This window comes from Talpa occidentalis, unplaced genomic scaffold (assembly GCF_014898055.3).
Source record: "Talpa occidentalis isolate TD23 unplaced genomic scaffold, MPIMG_talOcc4v2.1 talOcc4.3, whole genome shotgun sequence".
Lineage (NCBI taxonomy): Eukaryota > Metazoa > Chordata > Mammalia > Eulipotyphla > Talpidae > Talpa > Talpa occidentalis.
Genome location: NW_023603184.1, coordinates 42,964,615 through 42,978,169, shown reverse-complemented (window position 1 = coordinate 42,978,169; position 13,555 = coordinate 42,964,615). Strand labels below are relative to the sequence as shown.

General features: G+C 48.1%; 1 protein-coding gene across 1 annotated transcript in view; it reads left to right on the top strand.

The window, feature by feature from the left end:
• The window catches only part of TENM4 (teneurin transmembrane protein 4), a 451,821-nt gene that overhangs the window by 351,619 nt on the left and 86,647 nt on the right, over positions 1 to 13,555 (top strand). The window contains 1 exon segment of the mRNA XM_037523044.2: positions 6,735 to 6,951. Within this exon segment, the coding sequence (XP_037378941.1) occupies positions 6,735 to 6,951 (217 nt within the window).

Sequence of the window (13,555 nt, the reverse complement as noted above, 5' to 3'; positions counted from 1 at the left end):
CATTTCTTGTGATAAGAGGCAAGAGAAATTGACCTTTAAAAATCTTGTTCTGAGGGCCAGATAAAGATTTTGCACACCCGTCCAGAGAAGGCACAGAATTTATTATAGCAAATGACAAAATCTTCGCCCAGATGTGTAGAGAAAGGGATCAGAGCCGTTCCATCCCTAGAGCCTCCCTGAATACTGCTCACAGCCTGCTGGGAACCAGTTCCAGGGCCAGACTGCAGTCTGCAGCAGGGTGAAGTCAGCTGGCACGCTATCGAGCTGGGGAAGGAGTTCAGCCTGCAGAGGGAGGGACTTGTATACACTGTCCATGCGACCACCCTTTTAAGGGACCATGCCAACTACAATATAGAGGTTACTAAGCACAACTTTCCCAAACCGGCCCCCTGCTCCCTTCTGCTTTTGGCTTATTCTTGTCCATCCTTCTAGTGTCCCTTTAAGCACTCTCTCTTCCAGGAAATATGTCAGCCCCCAGCCTGAGTTGGGTTCCCAATTTTGACTTCCACAGGCCCCTCCTCATTTTTCTTTCCAGGCACTCTGACAACTCTGTCTGTCACACATGGTCTTGTGCCTGTCTGTCCAGTGCCTGGCACAGGGCCTTCCAGTCACATGATAGGTGCGAAATGAATACAACAGGCCTGTCCTGGGTCTCTGACATAAAGAGAGGAGGGGAATGGTTTCCATCACATCCATGGCCTGAAATGGGCCATGCCATGCCCTTTGATGTGGAGCCTTCACGTAATCATTCACTCATTTAAAGAATATGCTGCTTCCTGTGTGCAAGGCACTGCGCTGTGCATTTGGGGTACAGAAATAAACAAGTCCATTCCTGCCCTCTGTGGAGGGGAATCAGGGCAGGGGGAACCAGAATGGCCAATGCCCTGGCAGAGGTGAACTGTGGAAGGGTGGGATTTGTGAGAAAGGCGAGGGTCCACATTCACAGCTCTGCCATTTTGCTAGCAGGAGGATGTTGGGTAAGTCGCTTAGCCTGAGCCCCAGTTTCTTCACAGGTGGCATGAGGTTAGCCAGGCCATCACCTTCAAGGGAGCTCTCATGCTCTCCTTTTGTTTTCTGTGAAAGTTTCAGCAAGTTGGCCATGGGGCCAATGTACCTGTGGCTTAGAAAAGCCAGGAGGGGACCCCCACTGGCTGCCCCCATCTCCCCTCCCCCTGACTGCCTAGGACCAGAGAGGGAGAAGAATTCCATGAGGCTCCTCTGCTCCCTGGAAACTCTTAAAACAGAATGTACAGACAGGCACTTCCAGGCAGGACTTCGCCATTCTTGTGCTAGGGGGGCACCATCGACGGAGGGGCTCCAGGGGCTCCACAGACAGGGAGGGACACCAGCATCTGCTCCATTCAATGACTCACCCTTCACAAACCAAGAATTAGCAGTCCAGAGAGACTGGCAGACATTATGTTTCCAGTTTTGGGTAAAGAACTTGTGTCTCAGACACATGACAGGGTGTGGCCAAGATCTCACAGCGAGAGAGTGAGAGGTCCGAGGAGGACCTGGGACTTCAGACTTCTTAGCCTGGGTTTTGTTTCCCCCATGTACCCAGGACCTCAGTTCTCAGTGTCGGTTGATGCCCACCACAGGGTAGGCAGTGAGGAGGGAGACAAGAGGCCTGTGTAGGTGGAAATGTTGGCAGCAGCCCGTGCCTGGTGCACCATGCAGATTTCAGCACTGGGTGGGGCTAGAGGGACTCCAGGTTGGAGTTGAAGCACCAGAACCTTTCAGAATGTTTGGTGCTCCAGAGCCCTGACCCTTTTTTTCCTTTTCTTTTTCTTTCCTTCCTTCCTTTCTTTGCTTTTTTTTTTTTTTAAGATTTATTTATTTATTTATTTATTTATTTATTTATTTATACATGCACTGGGTACAGTCAGAAGCACGGGAGGGTGAGAGAATTCACCAGAGCCAGAGCGGGGAACAGAACAGGCAGAAGGACCGAAGTACACTGCTGAGGGGAGCAGCGGGCGGCAGGAGAGGTCTGCGTGCCATGCGGGACCCTCACCCAGTGGCCAGGGAGCAGCCGGGGATCGAACCGGCGCTGCAGAGGCTGCGGGCAGCCTCGCAACCCAGCGCTCAACCGCTGCACCACCGGGGAGGCCCTCTTTGCTCTTTTTTAATTGCAATTCTGCATTCTTTTTCTGGCCGATTTATTCTCCCTTCTCTTTGTCTCCACTCCCACCAGAGGCCTATGCTGGGTATGGCATGGCTGCGGCCCTCCAGCCTGCAGCCCAAGTGGCCTCTGACATTTTCTCCCATGTGAAGAGGGCGAGGAGGCCTTCAGGACTGTGAGGAAAGAGGGTATTTCTAGGGTAAACATGTTCTTCCCCAAAAGTGGGAATTTAGGGTTTAGGAGAACTTTATTGAAAATTTGAGGGAAATAAGATAAAACCCTCTCTATTTTTCCTGTTTTTCTAATGTAAGAATGAGTGTCTCTCAATGGAACGAGCAGATACATGAAACATGGACATTTAATAAGTCAATCAACTTGTGTGCAATTAAGTGAGGGCTGAAGTGCTTGGAAAACGTGTTTCCAAACTAGCCCCGACCAAAGAACCCCGAAAACCAGAGAATTCCAGTCTACCCTGTGAGATGGACTTTCCTGCTCCCAAAGCACACTTTTTCCCCTTAATACAAATCTTCTACAACGTGTCATCTGTGCCTGAGAAAATTAAACTGTGGAAGAGTCTCTTTTACTGTGGCGCAGCCATATGCCCTGCTTCAGGCTGCCATATGTCGCTCTCAAAAGTATACAGAGGGGTTTGCACAAGAGCTGGTTTAGAAAACCAAGCCTTTGGTAAGCATTTGGTGGACCTTACTGATTTTTAAAAATGCGTATCTCATTTAAATATGATTGTCTCTATTAATGGAGGCCTAGCCCACATTTACTACTCAGCAAATATTTGCTGGATGAATGATGAGGAAGCATCACCAGGAAAGGCGTAGGCAGGCAGAATTCATGGGCCTCCATTCATCACAAGCCTGCAAATCTCACTGGGAGCAATCCCACAGTCTCATACGGGCACTTGTTTGTGTGGTGTCCCCTCTTCAGAGAACTCCGACCTTCAAGTCCCCTGACAGCTCTATTTCCCTAACTTCTGAGGGTGGTGTTGTGGCCACGTTCAGCTGCTTCAGTTCTCTGAGGCCGGACTGCGTCTGCAGCGGATGGTCTTGTGCGTAGGGAGGGGCCGGGGCAGGGCCAGATGGCAGGTAGGAAACCGGCACCAGGAAGCCCTGTCCCGGAGCTCATGGTAGCCATTATTCGTGAGTACTTACTGAGGCCGTCGTGCCGAGAGCTTCCCGTCTGTGGGCGCAGCTGACCTTCCCAGTGCCTCTGTGAGGTGGACTTGGGTGTTCGTTTCACTGAGGAAGTAGAAGGCAGAGCCCTGGCTGAACTTCCGTTGCCAGCGGGATGATCTGACCACAAGAAACAGCCATTTATCTTTAAAGTTCATTGCCAAATTTGTTTTTTAAATGAAAGAAAAAAGGGGTTAGGGAAGCTCCAGAGTCTAGAAGCAAGGGTGGAGCCAGCGCCGCCATGCTGGAATACTGAAATGGGTCAGTCTGGTGTCCAGGAGCTCACGGTCTTGGGAGACGCGGGCTTGCAGTGAGTTTTCTGGGTGAGCACAGAAGAGTTGTATTTCATCACATTTTTCATTTAGGAAGTAGCTCCTAAAAGTTTTCTTCAGGACTCAAAGAGCCTATCATACCTCAAAGAGAAGAGCTCGATGAAAAGCAAAAAGAGTAAATACAATGTAAGGAATGCTTATAACCTGTTTGGGTTTTTTTAAAGATTTAATTAAAAAGCATTTAATTAAAAAGTTAAATTCAAAAGAAAGAAAGAAAGGAGAGTTCAGATTCAGAGTCAGCTTCTTCACTGGCAGTGTGACCTTGACCAAGTGACTTTACTACTTGGAGCCTCTGGTTCCTTCTCTCTAAAGTGTGGGTGATGGTGACGACAGTGGCTGCTTGGTAGAGTTTGGAAGATTCTGTGACACATTCCTGGAAAGCATTGAGTCCAACACCTGGCACTCAGTAAATGGCAACTGGAATTATTCACCATCATCTTCATTTAATATAAATATTAATAATAATAATAATAATAATAATAATTCCTGGCTAACGTTCCCCAGGATGAGAGAACAAGAGGCAGTTCTTCCTAGGTGCCACAGAATGGAGTGTTTATAAGGAGGTAAAAGACTGGCTTCCAGGGGCTGCTTTGGTGGTAAACAAGAGCAGGCAAGAGCTAATAAAATTTCAAATTAGCCATGACTTTTCACGGTCCTTCAATTGTGCTAGCTGATTTAATGGTCAGCGTCCCTGCTCACTGGGATTGAATAATGGAGCATTTCTGCAGAGTTATGGATGCGGCAGCTGAATCTGTCATGCTAACGTCAATAGCAGAATGCAAATAACCCTCAACTTGGGCTGTAATTATGTGTTTAAGCAATGTCTGACAGGGGCAGTGCAAGAGTGTGATGGAACCCGCTGACTGCAGGGGAAGACAGGTGCTCTGCCAGGCAGTACTTGGTATCTCTGGGACCTGACACCCCTGCCACAAGTTAGAACCCAGGACAGTGCTGAGATGAGGGAACCCCCTTCTCCCAGGTCAGGACACATCTGGCAGACAAGCAGACAAAAATGGCCCTTTGCTTTGATGAGCGGTGTTCTAGGTTCCTGGTCAGGAAGGGGAATTGTTCCTTATTCAACATTTCCTACCTGTCAGTTACTCTGCTGGATTTGGGGACATGGACTGCATTTTTATTTATCTAACAAATACTTCTAGGACACTCTGAAATGCTAGGTGGGAAGCTATGTAAGCTAGGTGGGAAGCCAAGGCCAGCGAGTTTAAGTAATTCACCCAAGGTCACACAGTGTATGTTTCAGAGCCAGGATTTGAGCCCACTCTAACTCTGTAGTCGATACTCATATCGCCCCTGGGCAGTCCTCAAGAATACAAGTGCAAGCACACCACTCAGACATGGACGAGAAAAGCCAGGGAGTTTCGTGCTTAATTTATTGAGGAAAAACCCCTAGATGTGAGTGAGATCAGGTAGCTTACCTGAGGCCACACAACTGGTTAGGAGTCTCAAGGGTGCCTCCTGTGCAGATGGGGCACCCCTTCTAGCCAGTGCATAGGCAGTGTCCTGCTGGGCAGCCTGTGTCATAAGCCCCATGGAGGCAAGGGAGCCGCAGAAGATGGGGACCCAGGGAGGTTACCTTCAGGGACTCATCTACAGTCCCTGCTGGGGATAGTTCTGGAACTTGAACTTCAGTGTCTGAGCCTCATGATCCCCCCATCATACCACGGTGTTAAAAATGTTCAGTTGAATGGAGATGTGGCTACTGACTCTTTATGGACTGGCGTTTGGTTACATCCCCGGCTTCATTTGTTTATTATCCCATTCCATTTTCATTCATGTATTTTATTCATTTATTTAACAGTCCTGTCTTAAACACCAGTACTACATGCTGTAGCCACACCAGATAACCAGATACAACAGATAGATACAACAGATAACCAGATGGGATCTGGACTCCAGAGTGGTAAAAGTTTGCCCAAAGTCACATAGCTAATGAACACCTGGAGACAGAATCTGAACCCAGGCAGGAAGACAGGCAGTTAATAACACACACACAGTACATGACTGTAACCCTGGGCTTGTCCTGTTTGCACTTTGGGCAATAGGCCCTAATCCCTGGGTTTGTTACCCATTTTAAGTTATTCTGTCAGGTGCCTCTAAAAGTACTTTAGGATAATACAATCAAAAATCTATAGTCTTGTAGAATTTCTTTCTTTGCACTTTATGAAGCTAGAGGCTGTAATATAATTTTCAGCCCTGAAGCAATTCATCCATGTAGAAAAGCAAATTCCCTGTTAATGCCAGCTTGGTCAAAGACCTGAAACCTCACAACAAACGTAAAAAGCCCCAGATCTCAGAAGGCCACGGCGGGCAGCAGGGGAGCCTCCATGCACTCACATTGCAGCTGAGAATGACTGATGCTGCCTCCTGTCTGTCATCCTACAGCCCATCCGTCCTGTCATGACCAGGCCTTATCATTTCTACCTCTGAACATCTCTCAAAATCTTCTCTCCATCTCCATTGTTATTACTCTAGTCTCAACAACCATTGTTTCCCCCTGTGTAACCTCAGCAAGCACACGCATGCGCATGTGTGTGCACACACATGAACAAACACACACATAGTGTCCCCAGATTCCACCTGGCCCTTTTCAATCTTCTCTCCTTGTTATAGATGTTCTTTACAGTACTAACCAGATGAAGTTACTCCCTGCTCAAAACCTTGCATTGTTCTGACAGTGAAATGCAAACTCCCAACCTGGTCCAGGAGACCCAGCCCGTTCGCTCCTGCCAGCCCTGCAGCCTCAGCGTGGGTCAGCATTTGAATTTAGCAACTCAAATGTTCATGTTTCTGTCACCTCTGGATCTTTATATATGGAATTCCTTCTGTCTCTCTGGGGGGAAAAAAAGAGCACATGTCACTCTGTGTACTTATTTTTTGTCTCTCCTTTTAGCGGGCTGAGACCAGATCTGAATCGCCTGGACCTTTCTGGTGCCCAGCAAAGGCCTTGGCTTATGTATCAGGCACTTCATAAAGTTTTCCAGTGAGTGGAAAATAGAGAAGTGATTGGAGGCATCGTGGGCGAACATGGCTCATTGAACACAGCGCTATAAACTTAACGCTCTGTCTCCCCTGCAGATGGCTTGGTGGACTGCATGGATCCTGACTGCTGCCTCCAGCCCCTCTGCCACATCAACCCTCTGTGCCTGGGCTCTCCCGACCCGCTGGACATCATCCAGGAGACACAGGCCCCCGTGTCCCAGCAGAGCCTGCACTCTTTCTATGACCGCATCAAGTTCCTGGTGGGCAGGGACAGCACACACATCATCCCCGGCGAGAACCCCTTTGATGGAGGGTGAGTCCCCAGGGCCCCAGCTCTGTCTGTGGCTCTCTAAGGGAGAATGCGCCCCCTCCAGGACTGTGTTTGGTTGCCTGCGGTGGGAGGAGGCCAGGAGGGTGGGCACCACAGGCTCTCGGGGGGGAATGTCAAGGCAGGCAGACCCACATTTAGAAAACTGCTGTCCAAGGCATTTGGAATTTTACGAGCGAGTTTTGTTGTTCCCGCTGGGTGATAGATGGAGAGAGTGAGAAATCAAAGGTCCAGGGGGGATCTTGGATCAATACCCACTTTACAGTCAGCTCTTACTGACTCCACAGTCTGCAGACGAGCTGAAAGGTTCTGACACCAATCACCCTCCGCGCTGATGTCCAGAAAACTTTGTTAGGCTGGGGGTGGAGTGTCTGTTGACATCCCAGGCCGTATCTCACCCATTATTTCTTTTCTCAGTTGTGTCATCTATTAGACAATTTGTGCCAGGCCCTGTGCTAGAATCACAGAGATGACTAGAACATGGTCTCTGCCGTTGATCACTCACACTTACCAGGGAGACAAAAAGGGATCGTTCCCATGTGATAGGCCAGATGTAAGCCCCAGGGTTACATAAAGGAGGCTTTTCTGGTTAGCGGGTGAGAGCTGAGTCTTAAAGGTGGGAAATTGTTAACTGGCTAGAGAAGGAAAGGCTGTTCCAGTAGAGGAAACACTTGCACAGACTCAGGGGCACAGAAGGGCACTGGAACCAGGCTGCCCCACAGGTCAGAGAATGAGAACTGGGAAAAGGTAGCCAAGAAGGAGAGACTTGCAATCATTTCTTTGGAATGTCTTCCAGCATTGCAAGGCCTCGTATATGGGGATCTTCCTCAAAGTCAGTATAGTCAGTTCAGCACCACAGACTGTGTGCCTTCTGTGTTAATGATTTATGTGCCAAAGATGCTCTACCCAAGGGAACAATGAGGTAGCGATGAGGGGTGGGACAGCCTCAAGTGCTATTAAAAGGGGAAAATCGGCAGGGCTTACTCACTGACTGGGTCTCAGGAAGGCTGGGGAGCAGAGTCTGTCTCTGACGTGTAGGTCCACAGTGGTGCTGTCACCAGAATGGGGAGCTGAAAGGAGGAGCAGGTAAAAACCTCCACCTTGAGCAGTGTAAGGGCGAGGAAGACCCCCCTCATTAGAACACGCACAAGGAAATACCTATTTGTTGTTACCAAGCATCTCCAGAGCTTGCACAGAGGTTAGGGCTGGAGATCTTGATTTGGGAGCCAGCTGCAAAATAGCAGTTGTTGAATCTATGAGCAGACACTTTGCCCAGAGAGCACGGGTGAGAAGAGATGAGCAGGGTCCGAGGAAGGAATCGCAGGGAGCTGCCCTGGGAGGTAGTATTACCATCCCCCTCAGTGCAACTGAGAACCCCAGAAGGGGCTGATGGAACTGGATTCACACCACAGGCCCCTTGGCCTCCAAGAGCCCATGTTCCCTCCACGGGCCAGCTCTTCCTCACAAGAAACAAAGACATGAGAAAACTGAAGTGGGCCAAGTGCTGTGAGTGTGTGAAAGTGTTCAAACTTGGACCTTGTTAGCAACTGAAGTACTTTATAGTACAAACCCTTCAGTCAACCCCTAAAAAGTTGAGAACCTCAGAGGTTGACTTTCCCAAATTCACAGGCAGAGCCAGAAGCAATAATAGAGAAGAAAAACCTTTTCATTTTATCTTGGCCAGAAGTACCACTTTTGTCTCTGGGTAGGAAACTTGTTCTTTTATTCCATTGTGTGATATTGCCTGTATGCTTGTGGGCCTTCCTGTGGCCTGAGTTATTTTAATCAACTGGAGATATAAATACCATTCCAACTAAGGGGGAGATTACTTGCTTAGCCTGTCTTTGCTGGGCCATTGTGGGATCTAGTCAGAGCAATGGCTCATTGGCTGCCAGTGGGGCACCAATCCCAGGTCATCCCAGTCATTAACAGCAGGGATGGCCACTGCCTGTCCTTGGCCACGCACCGGGCCTACTGTGCCATGGAGACCTGCACAGGGATTTTAGGATTGTTGCTTCAGGAGGTCTGACTTCCTGAAGGAGACTGTCAAGTGGGAAATTTAAGTAACCTATACCCAGGGAAGTGCTGCTCTCAGCAGCAGGCCTTGGGATTCAGGCCAACTTGCATTTCAGGTCCTGGCTCTGGACAGTAGCTTAATATAGCAAATATGTAAATGTCAATCCTCTTACCTGAGTCCTCCAGGAGAGGGCGGCGTCTTACTCGTTTAGCACTTAGTAGTTGCTCAAGACAGATATGCAGGAATATCTTGCCTTACACAATGAAGAAATGAAAGGACAGAAAGAGAAAGGGAGAGAGGGAGAAATTAATATATTACTTATTCTACTTAATTTTATAGTGAGGATTCAATGTCCAGAGCTAAAAATCACATTACAAGTTAGTAACAAAAGCAGGAATAGAAGTTGACTCCCAGTTATTGTTTCTATATCTGCCACCTTCAGTTAAATTACAAGTGCTTTGAAAGCAGAAGCTCTTTCTCCAAACCTATAATACTTAGGGTAGGATATGGAATACAGTATTTGCTCTACAAATGAATGGATAATGAAAGCTTCCAAATGTTACTTTGAAAATCCTTTTACCTAACATTTGTCTGAATTCTCATGTCCCTGCTCAGCACTGAGCTGGATTGAGAAGCAGCCACTAGCTCTCACTGCTAAGTAGCCCCACACACATTGTTATGTAAAATCCCCCAACTGACTAGAAAACTACAGAGAGGCAGCTAATGCTTTTTTTCCTTAGACTTGTTTTTCGTTATCTTGATCTGGGCCAGTAAAACTGTGCTTACCAGGATGGTTGGGATGAAGTCAAATTGGTTACCAGGTCTGGGTTGATGCTTTCTTTCCTCTCATTTGAAGGAGTACAGTGTAATAGAAAGTGCCCAGGATTTGAATCTTGACTGTTATTCCCACTAGCTTGAGGAGACCTCAGGAAAATGATTCAACCTTTGTACACATGCTTGCAATTATAAATCAGCAATGATTGTAGCACAATTTATAATAACCAAGTTATAAAAATAACCTAAGGACGATGAATGGATTAAGAAGATATGGTATAGACACAGTGGAATACTACTCGGCCATGAAAAATGAACTCTTACCATTTACAACAACATGGATAGACCTGGAGGGGTGATTGCTATGTGAAATAAGTCAGAAGTCAGCGGATACCTACTAGGGGTGGCTCCACTTCACTCCCACTCAGGGCCATGCTGATGTGAGGTGTCACTAGACACATCACATGGGTCATGCTGATGTGAGGTGTCATTTCTATGTGGAATATAGAAAAACTAAATATAAGGTCAGAGAAAGTCAAACTGAACAAATCCTAGCAAACCGACTATAGAATTGATGCTACCTGAGGGGGATGGGAAGTGAGGGGGAGAGGGTGATAGCAAGGTGGGAAGGGAGCACCGTGGACTCTGGTTATGGACTCTGGGTGTTTTGGTGATGGGTGCAGTGTGATACACCTGAAGGGAGAGATCCTATCCCTCTAAAACACAAACAACATTGTAAACTAATGTTAACTCAAAAGAAAAGAAAAGAAATAAGTCAAAATGTTACAGGGCAGAGAGCAGGGCACCCCAGAACCTCCAAATCTTCCCATTCTAAGTAGGTTCTGCCATCCACCACATCAAGACAAAACCCACTCTAGCGCATAAAACCTTCAATGGAAAGGAACTTTAATACAATTAGTGTGCAATACAGAAAAGGGGAAGAATGAAGTTTCCAAACAAGCACCTGAAGTTGCCCATCCCCACATTGGTAAATGCCAAGCAGGGTTGGCCCAAAGCAGGGCCACTGAGGTCTGAAAGCTGTGGGGACCCGTAGGAAAGCGGCAGAAGGGGCCAGGCACATCTAAGACAGGACCAAAAGCAAAACCAAGATAAAAGCTACCATTGTTAACGTCCCCCTGGGTCTCTCACCCACATCTGTTTCACCCAGTCCAGGGCCAAGAAGCAAGTGCAGCTTCTTCACATGTCTCTCTGCTCCATGTGCCTCCTCCAGGGCTCCTCTTGCTCTTCATCCTGCTTCCTTCCTTCTCCCCTCTCCTCCCCAGCTTCTCCTCCCTGCTCAGCTCCACCCTCCCTTGGGTGAGGCAGGGCACATGGAACCTCCCTTTTCCTGGGGACCACCCTGTTACAAGAAGAAAAAAGACAAATACTGATGGTTTCATTTATACATGGAATTGAGAAGCAAAACAAAGGATCACACCAAACCAGACTAATGATACTCCTAGACATCCAATAGTAGAACTGAGGCTACCCCAGGGGAAGAGGGAGAAAACAAAGTGGGGAGAGGGCACATGAACTGTGGTTGAAGACTGCAGGAGCCTTGCTGATGGGTGTGGTGTGGTGCCACACATCCAAGCAGGAGTGTCCTCTCCCCCCGAGTCCCATGCAGCGTTGTCAACCAGTGTTGCCTCAGCGAAATAAATTTTCGATAGTCATAGCCATTGCACGAAAGCCTTTGAAAGGATGAACTGAGTAAGGACTTGGTGGCTGGAAACAGATCAACACAGGTGATCAGTAAAAATTACATCAGTTCTCAACCTAGTGCTGGCCACTTGCGAGTTCTGTGCTGCTGGTGGTGATATTAAAAAGAAGAGCTTCTCATTCTGCTTCCTTAGTTGGAAGTGAAACTTGAGAGTAACCTGCCTTCTAGAAAAGTCCAGCAGCCAACAAAGAGAAACCAGGTTTAGTTGCCGAATCCTTATTTGAGGGAGGGAAGCAGCAGCACCTGCCAGAGGTTGTCAGCAGGGAGGCTTATTAGGGAGGAATTCGGTGGCATTTCCCCAGGGAGTGGGATTTCTGACGGGCAGGCCAACCTGACTGGGTACCTGTGTATAACAATAACAAGTCCTGCACCTGACAGAAAACCCATATCCTCTTATACCCCATGTGGTGTACCACAAAAGTATCATCTGAGTGGGTTCCATTTAACAGGCACCATGAAGCAGGCTGTTACCCAGCGACCCTGCAAGTGCAGGAGACCCTGAGAAGCAAATGCCTTCAGTCTGCAGAGTCCTGGATGGTCAGAGCCAGGGGGCCTTAGGGAAAGGCTTGGGCCATGGGAGGCAGAGGAGTCCTAGTCCTGTTGGAGCTGACTAGAGCAGCTCTCTGTGCGAGGAAGCAGGCAAGCCAAACTTCTTCAGTCCAGGGCTCTCCCCAGAACTTCTTTACTCAGAGGACTGCCCTCATGTCTGCAATGAGGAAGCAGGAGGTCTCCAGTATTCTGTGGGAGATTCCTCACACTTCTCTGCAGCTGGTGCCAGAAGCTGTAGAGTAGAGGTGGCCCTCAGGAAGGGATGGGCAGCAGCTCCCCAGGATGTGAGGCCCGTAGTCAGGCAGAGTGGGCTCTGGGCTAGGCTGGACTCCATAGAGGAAGGCACAGAGCCTGACTCAGAACTGAATCCTAAATACTGCCTGGTGGACTTAAGGTGAAGAAGGCCTCCCTCTGGGCCCTTGTCAGCTTTATCTGTGTTCCCTGAGCCCAGCACAGTGCCTGCTCCAGAGCAAGTATTTAGTGTGGATTCAGTGGGTACAGTCCCTGTTCCTGACATTCTGCCACTTTTTCCTCAAGTCCACAGAAAGTGATAGAGATGAGTGGCCTCAATTGTTCTAAAGCTGGTTTAAAGTCAGAGGGGATACAACAGGCATAGGAATCATCATCACTGGATCACATGGCTTGAATACCATCTTTCTTTCCTGGTGGATGCCTGGACCCCATCTGCCTAGAAGAACAGCTGCCCCTCCCCTGGTGTCCCAGGGAGAAGAAAACTCAGGGGCCCACTATGGAGACCTGAGTGGGTGAAAAGGAGCCACTGAGGCCTGTAATGAACATCAGATTCCCCAAAATGGACTGTCCATACAAGGAGGGTAACAGGGCCTAGAATGTGGCACTTGTGATCAGACAGCCAGAAAAGGAAGGGCCCCATGACTTGCTCCTCCTCAAAGAACATTCAAGGCAGACATTTCCCTGTCACACGACTTTGGTTCTATTTATTCTGTTGGGGAAGACTGACTAGGACAGAGAGTTCACCTCAGGTAATACTCTTGGGTTGCCAGTGCTGACTGGGCTAGCAGGTTATAGGAAAGGGTGTTGACAAAAGAACCATGCTCAAGTTATTTGAATATCACTTCAGAATATGACTGAGGACACTGCATTGGTGAGAGAAGTAATGTGATGTTGTCCTGTCTTTCTCCTCCAAGTCAAATGGATTATCAGTTCACGCAGACAAGTAGTTGGATCTGGACGCATTGCTATAAATGTCAGCCAACAGAACAGATTGAAAAGACTTGTGGAGAAAAAAGACAAAAAGACTTGTGGAGTCAGGAGAACTTTTGCAAAAAAAAAAAAAAGGAAAAGAAAAGAAAGATGCCATCCAAAGCATTGAGCCCAAAGAGACAGAGTCAGATCTGTAGACAGGGCCTAGTGTAGAAAGAGGCAGAGCCTCTGGGTGGAGTTAGGACTGGAGAGAAGGGAGCCTGGACAGACTGAGAGAGGGGCAGAGCTGCCCACAGAACACAGCTCCATTGGTAAATACTGATCTGTACCTCCTCTGTCCTAGGCCT